At 42.5% G+C, this 18,370-nt stretch overlaps 1 protein-coding gene across 1 annotated transcript; it reads left to right on the forward strand.

Moving 5' to 3' along the window:
- Nucleotides 1–775: 775 nt before the first annotated feature.
- On the forward strand, nt 776–3,308 carry LOC147905321 (emp24/gp25L/p24 family/GOLD family protein). The gene is made up of 5 exons (XM_087400344.1): nt 776–792; nt 823–1,081; nt 1,929–2,115; nt 2,347–2,454; nt 2,854–3,308. Exons 2-5 carry the CDS (start codon nt 851–853, stop codon nt 2,985–2,987), a joined length of 660 nt encoding a protein of 219 aa, XP_087256470.1. The 5' UTR covers nt 776–792; nt 823–850; the 3' UTR covers nt 2,988–3,308.
- The last annotated feature ends 15,062 nt before the right edge of the window (nt 3,309–18,370 follow it).

Genomic DNA, 18,370 nt, shown 5'->3' on the forward strand with positions numbered 1-18,370 from the left:
TCTACATGCTTTTTCTCTATTGAGCTTTTTCTTCTACCTTCTCCTTTCCCCCCCCTTTCTCCTTCTCTCCTCTCTCTCTTCTCCCCCTTCTCCCCTTTCTCCTTCTCTCTTCTCAGCTCTTGATTTCTCTCTCTCTCTCTCTCTCTCTCTCTCTCTCTCTCTCTCTCTCTCTCTCAGTACTCTACATGCTTTTTCTCTATTGAGATTTTTCTTCTACCTTCTCCCTTCCTGTCCTTTCTCCTTCTCTCCTCTCTCTCTTCTCCCCCTTCTCCTCTTTCTCCTTCTCTCTTCTAAACTGCTAATTTCTCTCCCATTCTCTCTCTCTCTCAGTAGAGTCAATGTAACAAAAAAATTATAGGTTCATTTAGATGCTTAGTATCATGTATAACAGCCTTATGGAGTGAATAAGGCATGAGTGCAAACCAACATTTGTGTGTGGGTAAAGCAACCTCATGAAATACTTGATATCTTCTTCCAAAGAACAAGAAAACTCTACTTAGCTCATCATGGATTCGTCATAGAGGGCGCCATTACCACTAGCTTTCTTGAAGATACATTCTGTTTCCTCTCAGAGATGGTACCATTACCATCGCTACTTGTAAGAGCCTACCTGGGAGGCTGAAATTTTATTCCTTTTGTATCTACGAATTCGCTTAATATACAATGGTGTTATTTTACCCGCCAAAAAAAATTTGAGAGAGAATTTTTGGGTAACTAACCCATACACCTTAAGATATAATCGTTAAACCACGAAGGGTCAAGTTTGTGACTAGGACATTGTCCTACATGGTCGGCGAATTTGCAAGTTTTATAGGGAGTGCAAAGCCCACTTGTGATCTGTTCAGAGTTGATGATGCCTGTATCGAGAATGGGAGACTGTCGCAGGCGATTTAGCTTGCTGGTTGGGTTGTTATGGGTTTTGATGCTTCGCCATCTTTGTGATGGATTGCAAATCACCGTCCACAACACAGAATGCATCTATGAGAACGTAGAATTTGAGGGCGATCTTGTCACTGGCAATTATGTGGTTGTAGACCATGAGATTTTCTGGGCTGCGGATCACCCTGGGATCGACTTTACGGTAAGCCAGTAACCCACAAAGTCGGTCTTTACTTTTGTGCCTTGTATTAGCCAGGAGGAGTTATTATGGCCTCCTTTTTAGGTCCGCAACCACTCTGAGAACCCTATGCTTACTGTGAGATTCTTATGGAAGTGCGTCGACAATTTAGTCTAGCAGTTCGTGAAGCTCAAGAGGGTTTTTGAACATTGAGAAGAGTAGGGTTCGGCACATGGAATATTCACTGGAAGCTGTTTTCATTTAGTGGGTTTAATAGTGAAGGCTGTGAAATTTTTCTAGGCTGGCATCTTGTCCCATTTTGTGGTGCGCCCCCCGTTGATCTCCTTGTTGAGAAGTTCTTCGAAGCCATCGAAGCCATTCACTCTCAAACAGCAGTGCCTCCTCCAGAGATTTAACGTCGAGCTCTCACATTGCTCCGTTTGCATCTTTATTGATGAGGGCTCGTTAATCATGATTTTTTGATTGTCAATAAGAAGAACAGTTGAAGTGGTCATTGATAGCTCAGCACCTGGGAAACTAAAAGTCAAGGACCTAAAGTATTTAGATCTGCTTAAGAAATTGTAGGTATTTCGATTTTCGTGTTCTCCTAGAACGAAAGTTACAGAAATGACAGTATTTCCCATTCTCATAGCGCACTTAGAATTATAATCTGGATTTGTATGAAACGTCTGGACATAGACTACCTGCAGGATCTCTAGAATGACAGTACGAGTGGGTGTTTGCCAGGACTTTCCTCTATCTGGCAGGCTTTGCATGAGAGAGGGACCATAATGATGCAGAAATCTTGCTTTTCCGTTGCTATTTACGGTGCCTAATGAATGTATCACTGACAGATTGTTTTTTAGTCCAGGTGTTTGCACCTGCAGGAACTGTGGTTTCGAGTGCCAAAGGAAAGGCTACAGACAAGTTTGAATTTAGGGCGCCCAGAAGAGGTCCCTACAAGTTCTGTTTTCACAATAGGGGGAGTACACCAGAAACCATTGCTTTTTACATACATATAGGCCACATCCCCAATGACCACGACCTTGCTAAAGATGGTAATTTCATTAGGACTAGTGCCTTCTGTGCTTAGTTAATCGTGAGCCAGAGCTTGGCCTGGCCATGCAATAGGAATGAGTTCTCAGATGCTGCAATCTGTCTATTGTTCTCTCTCTCTTTCCCTGTCCCTTGTTGCTTCTTACCTTTGCTTTTAAATGACTATTTTTGTGTGAGATTGGGATGATCTTATTAATTCAAATATTCTCATATATGATGCTGTATTTTTTCAGAACATCTCAATCCTGTTACTGTGAGAATTGCGGAGCTTAGAGAAGCACTTGAGGCTGTCTCTGCAGAACAACAATACTTGAGAGCCCGTGACACACGGCATCGTTACAGTTCTCTCTCTCTCTCTCTCTCTCTCTCTCTCCCCCCCCCCCTCTCTCTTCCCCCCTGCCCCCCCCCTCTCTGGACCCATAAATGTGTCACAGGGATGTATGGGGTGGGAAGTTGACATTGTGTTTGGTCAACTTCTGTTAGAAACTTCTCCGTCTCATCTCTATCGTACAGGCTGTTGCAGCCCTAATAGAGGGGAGATGCATAGCTATGTTAGGGCTGACTGAACTTTGGAATACTGGCCGTAGTCATCTGTAAGATATTTGAAGCACATTGTCAGATTTGCAATTTGTCACCAGAACATGAGACTGCTAGGAAGTAGTGTGATAGGCTAGAATTTCAAGAAGGAAAAAACGTTAAGCATGATACAGTTTTAATTTTACTTGACTTCTGCATTGCAGCTGCTGAAAGCACCCGAAAGCGATTGGTGGGCTATACCTTGGCAGAATATCTAGCATTGATTATGGCAAGTCTCTCTCAAGTGTTTCTTATTCGGCGGATGTTTAACAAGAGGGTAGGATATAACCGAGTTTGAATGGTTGAGGATCTTAACCAACGACTGTTGGTAGTGAGTTTTGTCTTCTGCCAGCAAGACTGTCAGCAGTGACATTATTGATTGAGATGTTAACAACTTTTACTGTTAGAATTTAAACTTGTAGCTGTAAGCAGACATTCTCAAGTTGGGCGATAGCACATAAAATCTCTTAACATTGTCATATGTGCTTTCCTATCACGACATGCCTAATTTCGTTTTCAAGCAGTGTAGCTGTGGTGTACAAAATTTGTCTTCACATAGCTGGCTGTGCCCTTAAGGAACGCAAGGCTGATATACTCAGAAGCATTGAGTTTCAATTTATGGTCTTCTTGATATGCATAACAATAAGTAGACTTAAGTGAATTCTCTGTTGCTCTTTTTTTGGGGAGTGGGGAAGATATGCTTATATCTTGTCAAGCTTGAGTCTCTTTATTATTTATGCTTCAACGGTATCAGAGCATAGGTTTTAAACAGTGAGAGCTACATTTTGAGAGATAACAGGGTTGATCAAAGATGAAGATTGTTGCTTAAATAAGATTAGGCACTTGAATTTTGGAATTGCCGATCATTTAGTTCTTTTAGAAACTTTAAGATTTTATCATCACAAAGCAATATGCACATTGTGTTATGATGTGTTGGATTACTTTGCAATGGCTGTATTTGGAGTAATTTAAAATCATAGCATATCCTTAATTTTCAAAATCAGTTTGGCAAGCATGTTTGTTTTTGTTAGCGTTTGTGTTTCAATGCCCTACCAATTCTTTTTGGTGTGGATTAATATATGTACGAGGCTAATGCTAGATTAGTCATGGCAATCCTAATGACATTTGTATATTTATACCTGTTCCTTTGCCATAATATAGATTACTTGTCTAATAATTGGAGGCACTTCTCTTTCCTCTTACCCACCAAAGTTGGCATGATCCATATGGATATTCTATGGCCTATTTAAATTCTTAAACTTTCCTATTTAGCTCACAAACTAGGCGAGCATGATATCTATAATTTGAAATTGTGAGACTTATAGAAGACAAATACAGTATCCATGCAATTGGATTGCCACAACACTTGCTTAGCTAATAGTTTATTGAACTTGAATCATTATAGCCATCATATTTGTCAGAAATGGACCAACAAAGGGTATGCATGGCGGAAGATTGATAGAATTGCCTAGGAACTCACACAGTGTGGCATGGGGTGTGGAATCACAAACTTCTTAAACTTATATGCATATCCCGTTTTTCTTTTAGTTTCAAAAGAGAGTTTGATTGAGTATGCTTGTGCTTTCTAAGTTAGGAATGTAATTTTGCCTCTTTGTAGGAAGTAATACATATGTGTAAAGGGTAGTGAGTGAGAGACAGAAGAGAGAACGTTAATTCCAAAATTTTGGAAGATTTTGTTTTTTGTTTCTTGACTTGATTGTTTATTTTTGCTTAGTCATCTTCTTTCTTTCTTCTTTATTTTTTGTTTTCTTTCTCTTTTGTTTATCTGACGTATTTTAGTAAGCATTGGGTTTGGGTTTGTCTAAGAGACTCTGCGGGTCTTTAGAAACTTGGTATAGTTGTCTATGCTTGGGCACTGATGACGACATAAGTGTTGCTTTGCTTGATAAGTATGTCTTCCTTTTGTTTTTCATAAAAGTTTTTGTTTACCTCTTTTTTCTTCTCTTTTATTTTTTCTTTTATTTTTGGTGTATATTTTTTGTCTTTAGAACAACAAAAAATCTAAATTTGTATGATTGGACTTATTCTAGTCTTACAAAAGTATATAAACTTATGTGCATAGGATAAGATGTGCAGGCTCATCAATAGACAATGAGCCACCAGATTTAGAAGACACTATAATATATTTATGTTCAAAGCTATGGACACAATACAAAAGAGATAGATCTAGAGTCCCACCAATGGTGTGGTTCTGTGATCTACCACAAGGTCCTTTAGCCATCTGTTGGCTATCTCTAGACTTGAGCCCGCGTGCTCCATCTCGAGCACCTTTAAACTTTTTGTACAGAACAACCCTCTCCACCTTACTGTTTGGAAACCAGCCTAGGTGGGCTGTCACTCAAGCTCAGTCTGCAGCACCTTCACCTCCTATGGATAGACCCAAGGCTTGCCTTCTTGCTGCTCCTATCCGTTGTCACAGGGTTGCTCTAGATGATGAAATATGAGGGCACAAGGCCCTCCCTTTTATAGGCCTAAAGGGTTCAACTAACCGACTCAATTAGGCCCAAAATGGTCGACCTATTGGTCGCTCATTTTGCCTCCTCTAGCCTATCAAATGTGCCCCTTCTGGGGCTCAAAACATGAGCCCTCTGTTAGATATCAATGCTCCACTCTCGTGTAACTACACGGGAACCAGTTAACTCTACTTGTAAGCCCCCCATATGAGGAGAAGGTATTTGAGTAGCTCGGTTATTCGGTAGGTCCTAGTTTGGACACCAGATGGGGGCCATGTGTGGCCTGATGGTTGGACGGCTTCAAATAGAGTTGGCACACTGCCAACTAGGCCACATGCAAGTGCGGGAAGGTATCCCATGACTCGGATGGCTCTGGGTCGAACACAGACCGTAGGATAGTTGCTCTATTTTACGCCACGGTTCTATCGTGTGGTTAGTGGCCTATTTCGGGAACGACTCCCAGTCGATCGTTTTGGGCGGACTGGGTCGGTCACCCAATTGGGTCTAACCGACTATGACTGGTGGCTATATAAGAGCAAGCTCGTGAAGCCCATTTCATCACTGGCTATAGCAACCTTGATTCCTTCGCATCCAGCCTCTGTCCTCTATTGTTTCCAGCACACCATTGCAGCTTCTCTCACAGGAGTGCACGGTTGGGAGGCAGCGCCATCTATTGTATCAGTGTTACAGTGATCAAATTTTTTATTCTCCATACTATCTGTTTTTCTCTCTTGCGTACGAGATCATGTTATCTGTTGAGCACAGACGTTGTATTGTTTTCTTACATGGTATCAGAGCCTGGACTCTAGCAAGAAGATTTGGTAGTGTGTTTCTATTTGCGAGTAGATTGTGAGGGATGGCCCAGCCCGCATGACTGCGAATCCCACCGTTCGGCGAAAGCGAAAAGTTGGACGGCACTAACTATTCACTTTGGAAGTGCAAAATGAAGACCATCCTAAGTGCATATGAGCTTTGGGATACTGCTACTAGGGTGGACCTAAAGCCGGTTTCGAGATCGAATCCAGCCAATGTAGCACAACAGATAGTATCAACTGGAGATGAGATTCTCGCGTGGACAAGGAGAAATGTAGATGCGATGTGTTCTATTATCTGCAGTGTAAGTGATTCTGTCATGACATTAATTCAACATGTCACCACAACGAAAGAGGCATGGACGATCTTGAAAAATCAGTACGAGACCACGAATCAGACACAGATTTAGAATCTAGAGATTCAACTCGCGAACGAGAAACTGTCTGAGTCTGAAACAACAGAGAAGTTCATCCCTGGGGTGAAGAAGCGCGATCAGATGACTGCAACTGGCATCACCATCACCAGCGAGAATCTACTAGCACGAAGGTGCATACAGATTCTCCCACCAAAGTACGACGGTCTTGTTACGGCGTTGAATACGCAGATCAAAAATCTGTCCCTCAACTTTGAGGATTTCAATGCAATGCTTCTCGAGGAGGAGATGCATCAAAAGACGAGGACTGGAGAAGATTCGGCTTTCTCGGCTGGATCAAAGAAAGGCAAGGGTAAGGACTCTTGTAACCCATCTTCTTCTGATGATAAAAAGAGAAAGAGGAAGAGCAAGTGCTTCTATTGCAACAAGGCAGGGCACAAGGAGAATGAGTGCTAGAAGAAGTTTGCAGATGAGAAGAACGGAGTAAAGAAAGAATCCAGCAACAGCGCGCAGGCAGTACCAGTAGAGCTATTTGTAGCAATTGAGGAGATTTGCATGGAGGCAGTTCATGTACCTGCAGAAGAACCTTGGATTATTGAAAGTGGTGCATCGCGCCACATGACCGGTCGGAAGGATTGGTATACCTCTCTACAGCCAGTAGGGAATGACATCTTGATAGTAGTCAACAATGATGCAAAATGTCCAGCAAAAGGAAAAGGTATGATTGCTCTCAAGTCAGATGGAGTTGTAAAACAGTCTGATGTTCTTTATGTGCCAGATATCAAGAGGAACTTATTGTCCGTTTCTGCGATCACGGATCAGGATCTCAAAGTTTAATTCGATAAGAATGGTGCACAGATTTTGGATCTTCAAGGAAAGGTTGTTGGTAAAGGTACATGGCGCAACAACATCTACGAACTCTCATCTTTCAGTGCTCGCGCCGATGTGAAGAACACTAAGCTGTGGCATGAGAGGTTTGGTCATCTAAACCTTACTTCTTTAAAGGAGATGCATAAAAGTTGAATGATTGCAAACCTACTAGAAATTACAGATCTACCCGATGTATGTGAAGCTTGCATGATGGGCAAGCAGCATTGGCAGCCCTTTCCTAAAGAGGCCAACAAGGCAAAGGCTCCTCTAGAGCTCGTTCACACGGACCTCTGCAGAAAGATGGAGATGGAAGCTTTGGGTGGTTCCTACTACTTCATGACGCTGATCAACGACGACGACTACAGTAGAAGGATATGGATATACTTTTTAAAGACTAAAGACGAGGCTTTTAGTAAGTTCAAGGAATGGCATGTAATGGTCGAGAAAGAATCGGGGAGAAAGGTGAAAAAGTTGAGATCAGACAGAGGTGGAGAGTTCACATCAAGTGAATATGAAAGTTACTGCAAAAGTCACGGGATCAAGAGGCAAAAACCCCCGCCACATACATCACAGCAAAATGGACTAGCAGAACGCAAGATGTGCATCTTGTGCGAAATGGGCAGGAGTATGATGAAAGGGAAAGATTTGCCAAAGACTTTCTGGGCTGAAGCATGTAACACGGCAGTTTACATTCTGAATCGTAGCTACACGAAGGCCATGAATGGGATGACTCCACTGCAATCCTTTTTTGCTAAGAAACCTTTAGCTGCACATTTCAGAGTTTTTGGATGTGACCGTTTTGTGCATGTCCCTGATGCTAACAGGACCAAATGGGAACCGAAGAGCCAGAAGTGTATTTTCTTGGGCTATAGTGAAGAGGCGAAGGGTTACCATCTCTATAACCCTATTACCAAGTAGGTTATAGTAAGTCGCGATGTGGTCTTCTTAGAACAGCTGCATCAATTGAAGGAGGATGCTTCCTTTCCAGACAACCAGGACTAGGATATCCATCCAGTACAACCACAACAGCAGACCGAACTCCCCCAACGATGCTTGGGAGGATTCAAGATAAAGAAGATGAAGAAGAGCTTGCGGAACCACAATGGCAACAGCCATTCCTGAAGTGGGTAAAGCAGCTTTTGACGGCAACGAACCTCCTGTCGTTGAGGAGGAACCATCCGAACACTACTAGTCCAAGAGATTAGAGGAGCAAAGAAGGGCGCATGAACACTTGGTCAACTATGCTTGAATGACAAAGGTGATCCACGCTGATAAACCCAAGTGTCTTGAAGAGGCACAGGGTGATGATAGGTGGATGGAGGCTATGCAGTCGGAGTATCGCTCCATAATGAAGAACAACACTTGGGACCTTGTGGATCGTCCACCAAAATGCAAGGTAATCAGCACCAAGTGGGTGTACAAGACCAAGTACAAGTCCGACGGCACATTGGATAAGTACAAGGCTCGACTCGTGGAAAAAGGATTCGCATAAGTACGTGGTTTTGATTATCAGGATACTTTTGCTTCCACAGCTCGACTAACCACAATTCGCAGTGTTTTGGCTTTAGTAGCCAGGGAAGTTGGCATGTGTTTCAGATGGATGTCAAATCCATCTTTCTAAATGGAGATCTCAAGGAGGAGGTATACATGGAACAACCACCAGGTTTGCTGATCCCCGCTTCAGAAGGTAAAGTCTATAAACTAAAGAAGGCACTTTACAGGTTGAAACAGGCCCCACAAGCATGGTACCAACGAATTGATGCCTACTTTCTACAAAACGGGTTCAGGAGGAGCCCATCTGATGCAAATTTGTATATCTTCAGAGAAGGAGGCAGGTGTATGATCGTGGTCCTTTATGTGGACGACCTTGTCATAACAAGGAACCATGAAGAGAAGATCTCGTAGACAAAGCATTTGCTATGAAGAGAGTTTGAAATGACAGACCTCGAACTGATGCATTTCTGTTTGGGGATTGAAGTTTGGTAAGAGCCAAAGCAGATCTTCATTTCACAGCTGAAGTATGCTGGAGAGATACTAAAGGCATTTGGCATGGTTGAGTACAAGACAGTTGGTACCCCTATGGAGGTTGACGTGAAGCTCTCAAACGAGGATTCATCACCACTGGTGGACGAAGCGAAGTACAGAAGTCTTGTGGGGAGTTCGATTTACTCGTGCAACACACGGCCGGACATCAGTTTTGCAATTGGTGTACTAAGCAGGTTTTCCAATAAGCCCTGGGAGAACCATTGGAGAGTAGGGATGCGGGTGCTGAAATACATCAAAGGCACACTTGATTATGGCATCACCTATATCAAGGGCAACATCTTGACCTGATTCTGTGACTGGGATTGAGCAAGAGATGTGGACAGCAGGAGATCAGTGACAGGTTACTGTTTCTCACTTGGATCTGGAGCTGTGTCATGGGTTAGCAAGAAGCAACCCATAGTTGCTCTTTCTTCTACTGAGGCTGAGTATAAAAATTAGCATGTTTTGCTTCTTGTGAGGCAGTGTGGTTAAGGAGGATTTTAGGGGACATGGGTGCAGTGTAGAATAAGCCTATGCAGTTATCATGTGACAATCAGAGTTGCATGGCGATTGCAAAGAACCCTGTGTTCCATGCTCGCACAAAACACATTGAGATTCAATATCACTTTGTACACAAGCTCATCATGGATGGAGAGGTCGACTTGGTATATTGTTCGACTACAGAGAATGCTACGGACATCTTCACGAAGGCTCTTGGAAGAGACTTGTTGGGAAGGCATCTTCATCGACTTGGCATTGGGCCAAAAAAGTAAGTTCACTTGCGGGTGGACATTGAGGGGGGGTGTTAGATATCAATGCTCCACTCTCGTGTAACTACGCGGGAACCAGCTAACTCTACTTGTAAGCCCCCCATATGAGGAGAAGGTATTTGAGTAGCTCAGTTATCCGGTAGGTCCTTGTTTGGACACCAGATGGGGGCCATGTGTGGCCTAATGGCTGGATGGCTTCAGATAGAGTTGGCACACTACCAACTAGGCTACATGCAAGTGCAGGAAGGCATCCCATGACTAACCGCACTGAGGGTAGACGGAGCATTTCTCAGGGCAGCCCACCCTCAGGTTGCGGGGCTTGCTTGGAGCCTCAGATGATCCTGGATGGCTCTGGCCGAACGGACACCATAGGTGAGTTGCTCTATTTTGTGCCACGGTTCTATCGTGTGGTAGGTGGCCTGTTTCAAGACCGACCCTCAGTCGACCGTTTTGGGCATCAGTCACCCAATTGGGTCTAACCAACTACGACTGGTGGCTATATAAGAGCAAGCCCCTGAAGCCCATTTCATCACTGGCTACAACAACCCTAATTCCTTAGCATCAAACCTCTGTCCTCTACTGTTTCCAACATGCCATCGAAGCTTCTCTCACAGGAGCGCACGATTGGGAGGCAGCGCCATCTATTGTATTAGTTCTATAGTAATCAAATTTTTTATTCTCCATACTATATGTTTTTCTCTGTTGCATACGAGATCCTGTTATCTGTTGAGCACAGATGTTGTATTGTTTTCTTACACCCTCTTGGCCCACAAAACTAGGGTAGGAGCCCTCATTTCAAGGCAAGGGCCTAGCCCCTAGGTCTGCCCTATATAAGGCCTGGTTGGTTGTCCCCAAACAGCCTCGACCCATGTGCTAGTCTGTCTTGCCTCTACCGTGTCCTTTCTTAGCTCCCTGATCCTGCCCACACGTGTGCGCCTCAGCTTCGTATTGTTCGGTACTATTGTTGTCATCCGCGAGCTCATATCCTCTTCTCTTGGGTCCTTATTGCTGTCCTCTGCTCCACCTTATGCTCCTGCAGATCAGCCAGGTACCTTTCCAGCACCCCCTCTCATCGACACATCTCGGCCCAATGCCAACACGTCGATGATGATGCTCCATTAACTCCCTAGTCATAGTCATTTGGAACATTTTGATGATGTAATCTATTCTTGGCTTTTCATCCAGTGGTTCCTTCACCAGGTGTGGTTCTGCTTTTGCACGCCATCCTCCATCTCTGGTAGCACCTCCTGGCACCACTACCTCCAGTCACATTCCCGCCTTCGAACTCGAGCAATCCAACTACCACGATCTTCTAGTTGTCCACCTTATAATGAGTGAACAACCTTGAGTCTTCTACGCATCATACTCTGAGGGTCTATTTCAACCCGTCCTTCCTTTGGCAAGGTCTACAACAAATGAATATCTCCAGATTACCTGGACCACGAACTCTCATTGAGCTCTCAAATAGATACTCTTCCAGCTTCAGTACACCTCGTCCATCACCTTCCAGCAATTTGTGTCCAAATTTTGCAGAAGTCCCATACTTCCCCTTCTGCTTTCGAAGAAGGCCAATTCCTTTCAATCTCACATTACCTAAGACAAATGAAGAGCAGAGTCTCTCCACAGCATGCTATAAAGGCTCAAATGAAGAACTTCAAGCACATATCAGATCGTCGTACTGCTTGTGTGGTTGCTTTGAAAGCAAAGGATGCACCTCATCAAGGCACATACCAATAGCTTGTGTAATCATGTACTGTCCCCTTCTAAAGTATAGCATCCATCTGAACATGAAACCCCAAGGCACTCCACGGAATCCACCCTTGTTTCAGTACCAATAGCCATGCACCTGGAAGATACCAAGCACTCCATGCTAGCCTTTATCTTCACAAAGGCATCTGACTCCTCGTCGACCCACATCTCAATGTCATACATCATCACTGTGGTTTCTAGGTCAACATATCTGACCTGAGTAACACACGAAGATGTCACCAAGAACAACTCTTCAATTATCACATTTGCTTTGGCCTTTGTATCACCCTCTGAATCTGAGTCACGGACTCCTTCCTATTTTTTTGATCCGCCTTCTTCTTTCTGCAGTCCTTCACAAAATGACATGGCATGTCAGAATAGAATCACTTCTTCTTCTACTTCCTCTTGGAAGTGTCCTCATCATCAGAGTCATCCTTGGACTTGCCACCATTAGGCTTGTCCTTCCCTTTTCCAATGTAATCCTTCGCCAGTAGTGCCTTGTCATCTTTGTCAATGTTGATTATTTTATTTGTAGTCGTGTTGATTATGGTAAAATATACCATAGAACTGCATGAGACACAAGGGATCTCCCTAGCTTCTTCCTGTAGCTGTAATGGACCCAATTCCTCAAAAGTTAGAGGTTTGGTCCTCTGTCGTGATGTCACAGTCGTAACAAAGCTTTTGAAACTCCAAGGTAGCCTCCTAAGTACCATCAAGGCAAATGGCACGAGTCCACCTTCTAACCAATTGATGCCAATTGATCCCTCACCACCTTGACCTTTGTCCAGTGGTCATGTACCGAATCTCCCTCATCCATATCCAGGTTGTAGAGTTGATGTTGGAGAAGCAAGATCCGAGATGTGTTATCTGTCTTGTATAGATCCTTCAGAATGACCCACGCCTCTATTGACATCTCGGCCATCTGGATGTGAGGAAGCACAGAGTCCTCTATAGTCCCTATGATCAATGCCAAGGCATGGGCATCTTTGTCTTCCCAAGCTTCAAGCTCCTCTCCATCTACATGCATGAGTACCTTCCCCTCTTGTTTACCATATCCTCCGGCTTTGCCTCCACTCCCGTTGTCAGTTTCCATAACTTTCGAGGATTCCCAAGAGCTTCTGAATTAGCGTCATCCTTCAGCAAGGTCCCTACAATCAAGCTCCCACACCTGTGAGCCTCCTACTTGGGCTCCGATACCATGTTAGAAATGGACCAACAGAGGGTACGCACAGTGGAAGACTAATAGAATTGCCCAAGATCTCACAGTGTGTGGTGTGGGGTGTGGATCACAAACTTCTTAAACTTATGTGCATAGGATAGATGTGCAAACTCATCAATAAACAATGAATCAGCCAAATATAGAAGACACCAAAATAATATATTTCTGTCCAAAGCTATGGACACAATACAAAAGAGATACATCCAGAGTCCCACCAATGATGTGGTCCTCTAATCTTACCACAAGGTCCTTCTCCTATCTCCTGGCTATCTCTAGACTCAAGCCCACGTGCTCCACCTCGAGTGTCTGTACACTTTCCATCCAGAATGATCCTCTCCACCTTGCTGTTTGGAAACTAGCCTAGGTGGGTTGCCACTCAAGCTCAGTCTGCAGCTCCTTCAGGGTCACCTTCACCTCCTATGGATAGGCCCAAGGCTTGCCTTCTTGTTGCTCCAGTATGCTGTTAGAGGGCTGCTATACATGATGAAAAATGAGGGCACAAGGCCCTCCCTTTTATAGGCCTAGAGGGCTGGCCAACCAACCGACTCAATCAGGCCCAAAATGGCCGACTTGCTGGTCAGTCATTCTACCCCCTCTGGCCTATAAAAGTGCCCCTTATGGGGCACAAAACTAGGGTTGGCCACAAAACTAGGGCATGAGCCCTCATTTCAAGGCAAGGGCGCAACCCCTAGGTCTGCCTTATATAAGGCGTGGTTGGCTGCCTCCAAGTAGCCTAACCAACCTCTCTCCTCGTCGACCCATGTGTTGGTCTGTCCCACCTCTGCCCCTTCTCTTAGGTCCTTGTTGCTGTCCTCTTCTCCACCTTGTGCTCCTACAGATCAGCCAGGTACCCTCCTCTCTTCTTTTGGGCACATCCTGCCCTAGGTCTCCCTCCCCCACTCTCTCCTCATAATATGGGGCTTACAAATGGGGAGGTGACCTTTCCAACAATATTTGCACAACGTTTGCAATAAAGTGCCCTTTACTTTGAGCTCCCTTTGGCCAATGGGTCAAAGGTCATAAATTTACTTGACACTCCTAGCTATCTCAAAACTCTTGCACTAATCATGTAAGATACAGATTTATATTTTTCGCTTATTTTTGTATTCTATTATGAGGATGTGTCCCTTATTTATAGCAAGCCTTGGTAGAATGCTATAGTTTAACATGATCAATACCTAATTGCACAAAATGCGCCCCAAGGAGCAAATGGTGTGGGTTGGCTTAAAGCTCTAACCAAATTGCTTTTACGTGCTTTTAAGACTTCCGTCCTAACAAATGCACAATGCTCTATCCATCAAACAATTTCAATGACACCAATACATAATCTAAGCCAAGAAAATGATTAATGCATGTATTTAATCCTGGTTATCATATAGGCATGCTTTGCAATACCTTGTTTCATTGAATATCTATCATCGTTATATGGCACATGTTGATCACCATTGCAAGCACAATCACATGGTATCCTCTCGTGAGTAAATATCACCATTTCTTTTACTTCCAATCCCCCTTTAGAGTATGATATCTATCATCATTATATGGCACATGTTGATGATCACCATTGCAAGCACAATCACATGGTATCCTCTCATGAGTAAATACCACCATTGCTTTTGCTTCCAATTCCCCTTCAGAGTCCGAAGTTACAATATCTATCTTCATTATATGGCACATGTTGATGATCACCATTGCAAGCACAATCACATGGTATCCTCTCATGAGTAAATATCCACCATTGCTCTTTCTTTCAATTCCCCCTTAGAGTCAAAGGAGGGTACAATATATTTATAGGTTGCAGGCATCATATTAGTGTTGGAACAAGTTTTCAATATCAAGTGTGTTAGAGGCTTTACCTATAAAACAATGGTTGGAACAAGTATCTTAGAGGCTTACCTATAAAACAACACTTTCCTTATCTCATGAAAATCTCTTTGATTCTCAATCCATCCCCTCTTCCTCCAACCAACCCTCCACCACAAAGCTCATTTCTCTTCAAGATAGTCAAGGCACCACCAAGGCTCAAGCAAGGACACCATAGGTTTGGAGTAAGATGCAAGAATCCATGTTGCCTCCCCTTTTCATCATTTGTGCATTCCTCTATGGTCATTCATACATATTAAGGGTTGAATTATATCTTCCCTAGCACCTTCTTTGCTTCATCCTCATGAAAAAAGAAGGGAGTGTCATTTGAGCATAAATAGCCTCCACCTTTGGGTAGTTTGCTTGTTTTATAAGGGTTTTCATTCTTATACTTGCATTTTCCTCATTTTTGCACTTGTACAGGTTTTATCTTGTATGTTTGGGGTTAATTTTTCTCTTCCCCAACTTGATCCACTCTCTTTGCTTCATTTTCATGCACAAAACGAGAGGACCATTTTCCTTGTTGATAAGGATGTCTTTATCTATCTCACCTTTTTATCTTTTTTGCACTTGGCAAAACTCCTTGCAAATTTTCCACTAGTTTGGATCTCCTTCATTCAAGGCATGCAAGGAATATTCCACTAAGTCTTGGCTATTTTGCACCCTAGTGATCTTCTTAGAAGGAAAGGCCACCTCCCTTGTGTGATTTTCTTTCTTGAGAGTGGAGATAAGACAGCCGTAAACATGATTGTCGATTGCAAAAGCAATGTTTCTACTAACCTTATACAATCTATTAGGTCTATTCACTACTAGGAAAATAGAAATTGACTTCTACAAGGTGGTATGCTTGTTTGCTATGTGTCACCTAGCAATGGACTTCTGGAAGCTAGTAGGCCAAGTTAGATCTAATCCAAGTGGGGTTTCTTTATGTGGGTGAGTTCTTTCCACCACTAACATCTTCCTAATTTGGAGGATTGTGTAACTTTTTTGTGGCCCTAAGGGCCACCATTTTGTCTTTTGTTGTGAGTTAATTAGGTGGGGGCTCAATCCTTTAATGGATGAAACTCACAAGGAGTCATGCAAGGTACTTGTTGAGAAAATCACAAGAATGTCAAACTTGCAAGACTTTCTAAGATCCTTTCAAAGAATCACAAGGGCTTTGGAAATTAATGGATTTGTATTAGTTGCTTTGATGAAGAGGGGTTAGATAAGTTGGGAAAGAAATTTAAAGAGGGTAAGATAATCAAGTGGTGGTGATAAGTGGCTTACCTATGGTTTGATTAGGGAAATCATTGAGAAGAAGATAGTCATGATGAAATAGACCAAATACCCTATTTTTCACTCCTTTCATAAGGACAATGGATGGAAAAGGCTTTTTCTAGAGAGTTGGGAGGGCAATCGGTGAGGTCTGTAATAGTAGAGCAATGTAGCATAGAAGCAGGAGTGAAAAGTGTGAAGAGATCAAGGTGAATGAACTTGGGCATAAGAAGTGGAGGTAGCTTATGGATGGCTAAGGAGGAAGGATTAAGAGATGAGCTCTAGGAGATGGGCAACCAAATTTTGAGGAAAACTCTTATTTTTTAATTTTATTGTGGGAGGTTCATTTTTGGTTTAGGGTTAGGGATGGCCCCCATCATGTGTGACATGGAATGTTGAAATCTCGCATAAATTTGTGTGCATTTTTTAGTTGGAACAAACTCTCAAGATTTTAAACAACTTGGCAGATTTCTTTTGAGTGTTGTCTTCGAATAGAGTGCATTGTCAAACTCACAAGAAATCTTGCAAGTACCTTATCTTATGAAGATTTCTTCTTTTGAATTTTTGAGGGATCAATGTCGGTAGCATAGCCGTATATGGCTTCAACAATAACTTGCATGATTTTGTACAAGTTTCCATTTTAGCTTCTTTCAATGTAGTCCGTTCACAAGGGATAGGACTTAAGCTATTAATTTTGAGCTTTCTTGTGGGTTTCCTTGCAAACTAGTAGCATTTGTCTCTAGTGGTAGTCAGTCACTCTTTTCTTCTTTCTTTGTTGCTTCTAATGAAGGAAAATTACCAAAGGAATGTGAGGGTTTGGAGATAGAGAGAGCTCAAAAACATGGAGATCCATTGCAATGAGATTAATAATAAAGTACAAAAGGGTTGTCAACATTTAAAAACCCTAAAACCCTAGGGTGAGCCTAATGTGAGTCAAAAATAAGTGTACCACAATTATTAATTGTGGTTGGGGGGAAATACCTTAGAAGGAGGAACTGCCCCTAAACATCCTAACTAACTAGTACATTGGTCAATACCTTAAACATTACAATATTTCCAATACTCACTACATTGACAATGTCTTGGTGTACAAGTAGTGGTCTCAATTACCTAACAAAAGTCATCCCAAATCTTTGCAAAAAGATTCAAAATATTCTTTGGATATGGCCTCGAAAAAAGAATTTGCAACTAGTAGACTTCTCTTTCATGTACCTTGTGTCTGACATAATGATAGTGGATCTCAATGTGTTTCATGTGTATATGAAACACAAGATTCCATGCCACTACAATAACACTATGACTATCAATGAGGATGGGAGTAGATAGATGCAAAACAACATGAACATCTCTTGAGCCATACACATTAAACTATAGTTGTGAAGGTTGCCTTGTACTCAACTTCACAAGGTGAAGTTGACCTCTAGTTTGTTTCTTGCTCAACCATGAAATGCATGAACTACTAATAAAGAAAGGCTTTCCACTAGTGGAATGTCTAGTGTCATAATCATCTGCCCACTCTAAATCACTAAAATCATGCAAGTTATAGGGACCCCCTGGCATAGAGTAGACCAAGAGGTTGAGTACCCTACAAATATCTAAAAACATAGTTTACAATACACCAATGCCATGCCTTTCGGCTATGCATATACCTACTCCACTAGAAAACACCAAATTAAATATCCGAATGGATATTGCATAGATAAATAAGGCATCCAATAGCCTAAATGTATATAACAACATCAAAGGGTTCACCTACACCATGCATGGATAGCCTCAACCTAGGCTCCATGGGAGTTGGAATAGGCTTGCAATCCTAAAAGTTGAACCTTTGCAATAGTCCTGAATATATTTTGACTATTTGAGCATAATGCCTTCATTTGTTTGCATAAATTAAATACTCAAATAGTAATATAACTAATCCAAATCATACATCTAAAAACAAAGCTTCAAGATCCACCTTGAATTTTCATAAATTTTTCTTCATTTTAGCCTATGAGTAGCAGATTTTCCACAAACAAGATGGTAATCAGAAAATCCTTTTTGTGTTTCTTGACATAAAGGCTACTCTTAGTTGGGTTGTTCTATAGACCTTGATTGGTTGAACATGTGTGAATTTTCTCATACCAAGCCCATGCAGCTTGTTTCAACCCATAAAGTGCATTATGGAGTCTGCATACTTTATGATCCTGACTAGGCATATGAAAAATTACAGGATGACTCACATACACTTCCCGCAAGGACCCATTGAGAAAATTTATTTTCATATCG

The sequence above is a fragment of the Dipteris shenzhenensis genome, chromosome 1 (genome assembly GCF_047967505.1).
Source record: "Dipteris shenzhenensis isolate YYH24624 ecotype China chromosome 1, Dip_SZ_1.0, whole genome shotgun sequence".
In the NCBI taxonomy this organism is placed as follows: Eukaryota; Viridiplantae; Streptophyta; class Polypodiopsida; order Gleicheniales; family Dipteridaceae; genus Dipteris; species Dipteris shenzhenensis.

Excerpts from the sequence above, each read along its gene's own strand:
- LOC147905321 (XM_087400344.1), top strand. The coding sequence starts at position 851 with ATGATGCCTGTATCGAGAATGGGAGACTGTCGCAGGCGATTTAGCTTG. Across the intron at positions 2,116-2,346 it reads CCACGACCTTGCTAAAGATG|AACATCTCAATCCTGTTACT; the intron begins GTAATTTCATTA and ends GTATTTTTTCAG. Across the intron at positions 2,455-2,853 it reads TGACACACGGCATCGTTACA|CTGCTGAAAGCACCCGAAAG; the intron begins GTTCTCTCTCTC and ends TCTGCATTGCAG.